This window comes from Protobothrops mucrosquamatus, unplaced genomic scaffold (genome assembly GCF_001527695.2).
Source record: "Protobothrops mucrosquamatus isolate PMUCROS unplaced genomic scaffold, P.Mucros_1.0 scaffold_174, whole genome shotgun sequence".
Lineage (NCBI taxonomy): Eukaryota > Metazoa > Chordata > Lepidosauria > Squamata > Viperidae > Protobothrops > Protobothrops mucrosquamatus.
In genome coordinates this window covers 41,506-44,971 of record NW_015386250.1, presented here as the reverse complement: position 1 = coordinate 44,971, position 3,466 = coordinate 41,506, and the positions used below count along the sequence as shown (strand labels likewise).

General features: G+C 41.0%; 1 protein-coding gene across 1 annotated transcript in view; it reads left to right on the top strand.

Moving 5' to 3' along the window:
- The window catches only part of NDUFAF5 (NADH:ubiquinone oxidoreductase complex assembly factor 5), a 14,632-nt gene that overhangs the window by 1,033 nt on the left and 10,133 nt on the right, over positions 1-3,466 (top strand). Inside the window, exons 2-3 of the mRNA XM_015822386.1 lie at positions 1,166-1,206; positions 2,475-2,538. Of these exons, the coding sequence (XP_015677872.1) occupies positions 1,166-1,206; positions 2,475-2,538 (105 nt within the window). The remainder of the gene's footprint in view (positions 1-1,165; positions 1,207-2,474; positions 2,539-3,466) is intronic.

The window sequence follows — 3,466 nt, the reverse complement described above, 5'->3', positions numbered from 1 at the left end:
AATGCTATCAAAAGACAAAAGATCCCTGAAAATTAATAAGCTGATAGCAAAAATGTTTATAAATTGTAGTTTATCTTTAAATACCATAATTTGTTTAATCTTGTTATGTTGAGTAAATTGCAATGGAAATATTCACACATTGCATCAATACAAAATTCATGATTTACAATTTAACACAACTGCTCGTGTGAATTTATACAGCACAGTGAGTACAGTGGTACCTTGGTACTCATTGTTAATTGATTCCAGGAGGCATGATGAGTACCAAAAATGATGAGTACTGAGCAAATTTTTCCTATAAGGAATAATGTAGTGAGTCACAAGGCAGCCAACACCAGCAAGTTCTAGCTTGTGTGTTGAATACCAAACAAACAATGAGTACCAGGATAAATTTTTTGCATCAAAATGCGTTGAGTACTAAATTTGGTATTGTGAACCAATTCCATTGATAGAACTATCAGAACTAGGATGCAGATCTTTTTTAGACTACATGATGGCAGCAAAGAATAAGAAACAACTCTAGTGGTCATCTGGATTATTACAGTGTACTTCTGGTAAACCTAATGCTATGGCTTGGCATGAAGTGTGAATTCTGTACTAGTTTCAAAATTTTCTCCCAATCCTATACCAAATATTATGATTGCAAAAAATAGCAATGGAATGGAATGGAATAGAATAGATCATCTAGTCCAGTGGTTCTCAACCTGTGGGTCGGGACCCCATTTGGGGTCAATCGACCATTTCACGGGGGTCGCCAAGCAAGGCTGTCCGCCATTTTTTTTGTCTGCCATTTTTTTCCCCTTTTCCGGCGGGTGCCAGCTGGTGGTCGGCCTGCTCCGTCTCTGCCGCTTGCCAGCTACGCCTCGGACAGCGCAGGGTGCGGAACCACGCATGCATTGCGCTCCCGGTCAGGGAAAGTCCTCGACTTACGACCGGTTGGGTAGTCCTCGACTTACGACCGGTTTAGTCCTCGACTTACGACCGGTTTAGTCCTCGACTTACGACCGGTTGGGGTCGCGGCATTAAAAAGGTTGAGAACCACTGATCTAGTCCAACTCATGCTAGAGCAGGAGACCTTGTACTATTTCAGACGAATGGCTGTCCAGTCTCTTCTTGAAAGTCTCCAGGGTCTATATTCTAATAAACTTTTTTTTCTGTATTCTAGGTCGGTGGTAGGATGGCCGATCGTGTGTTTGACATAGCCAAGTAAGATTTTATCTCGTGTTTTTCTCTACAAAATGATGTGTCTTGTCTGTATAATCTAAATTTTATTTATATGTATAATGTAATTTTATTCTATTTTATTTGTTACTTGGAGTTCTTTTCATTTTATCTTGGCAGTGCTAAAAAATGAGGATGAGGAATTTCTGATCCATGAAGCAGATATAACTGGGTTGCTCTGTCTTCTTTTGAACAGAAGCTTGGTCAGATGTCTCTCATCTATCTTAAAGCCCTGCCCCTTAGATAGCAGACTCATCTTTAGCATTATCTATAATCTTAAAGTATTGTGACCTACAGTGTGATCAGAGCTTCATGTAAGATAAAAAGATTCTCATTAAGCAAACAACATACAGCACAAACATGCACTATGTCAAATCTGTATTGTAAATATCGAGGCAATATTTTAAAAGTATGTGAAATTCTAGGATAATCAGCTGATTTGACTCAGCTGTGTCAGGTATTTCAACTGGGTGTGAGTTTGAGGGGGGGTCTTTCCTGTACATTTGCATACTTTGGTTGCCATTCTCAAAACTTGATCTTCTTGACACAGGATTATAGAAGTGAATCACGCCCCCATCGAAAGAAATCTAGTCCTCTGAAAAAGAGTTTTGATGCTCATGAAGCTAAAAGATGTTGTAAAACCATTGCTAAAGATAGGCATGTTTGATTGAAGTAACCACAGGTGCAATCAGTGATTAAAACCTAACATCCTATTAAAAATAGTGTTGGCTAAGGCTGTTGAGTAGAGACATCACAAAATACACTGTTGTCTGTGTTCCCATTTAACCAGAATCTCTGCCTATTAATACAATTTAGATGAAGCTTAAATCCCTCTGTAAGCACTACTCATTGTTCTCACCCTGCATATCAAAGAAGACTGGGCAAGCCTGAAGCCTCCAGTTGCATGGCTTACCGCCATCCTGGTTTTGGGATTCTGGAAGCCTTCACCAACCACAGTAACCCACATTTGGGAAATATTCTCATACTTTTCAACCAGGAAACAGAACCATAGTATAAGCCCTATAATGTGCTTAATACAGTTTTAGAGGGAATTTAAAATCTATTCATAATCCTAAAAGCAGAAAGGTTTTCTGCTGTGAAAGAAGCATTCTGGTTTCCATTTGTTGCAGCTATCAGATTAAGCTGTATGTCAGCCAGCTTCAAGGAGACAATACATCTTTGAAATTTTGGTTAAAGTAGATCATTGATTTACAGTTTTGCATCTTAATCCTATTCTATTTTTCATTCTTAAGGTCATTTCCCCTTGCCTTGGACCTTGGGTGTGGGCGAAGCTACATTGCTCAGCATTTAAACAAGGTATTAAGCTTTTTGTAACTTGGTTTCATGCGTACAGTACAACCTGTTAGATTGTGGATTGCTTAACAAATAAGAATCTTCTCTTCTATTGAAATCACACTTGGCTGATTTATACAATACATCAAAATAATAAACCATGGGTTATAAACCAGAATGGTTGGATTTCTTCAACACATGAAGGTGAAGCTAGACAGATCCCATTATGACTTAATAGGTTGTGGGAACCTGCCTAATCTTGTAAATTTGAATCAGACAACTGGACTAAGCAATCGAGCCTTTCCTGCATGCTAAAAATGAGATATTTATTTATTTATTTATTTATTTTATTTATTAAATTTATATACCGCCCTATCTCCCTTGCGGGACTCAGGGCGGTGAACAGGCGATACTAAAAACCACGATAATAAATAAATAGTTTGTTTTAAAATCAAATTAAATAACAGGCCTGTTCTAAAAACACACCCATAAAAAAAACCCCACTGAAACATAATCAAACTACGCCAGGCCGGCCGCACGGAATAGATGGGCCTTCAGGGCTCGGCGAAAAAGGCGCAGGTCCGCAACTGTACGTAGGTCGGGGGGTAGGTCATTCCAGAGGGCAGGAGCTGCCACAGAGAAGGCTCTCCCCCTGGGGATCGCCAGCCGGCATTGTCTGGCCGACGGCACTCTAAGGAGGCCCTCTCTGTGGGAGCGGACTGGTCGAAGGGAGGTGTTTGGTAGGAGGCGGTGTTGCAAATACCTAGGTCCATTGCCATGGAGCGCTTTAAAAGTTGTTACTAACACCTTGAAGCGCACCCGGAAGGCCACCGGCAGCCAGTGCAGCTCGCGCAGGAGAGGTGTTACATGGGAGCATCTAGAGGCCCCCAAAATCCCCCGCGCAGCCGCATTCTGAACTAGCTGGAGCCTCCGGGTGCACCTCAAGGGGAGC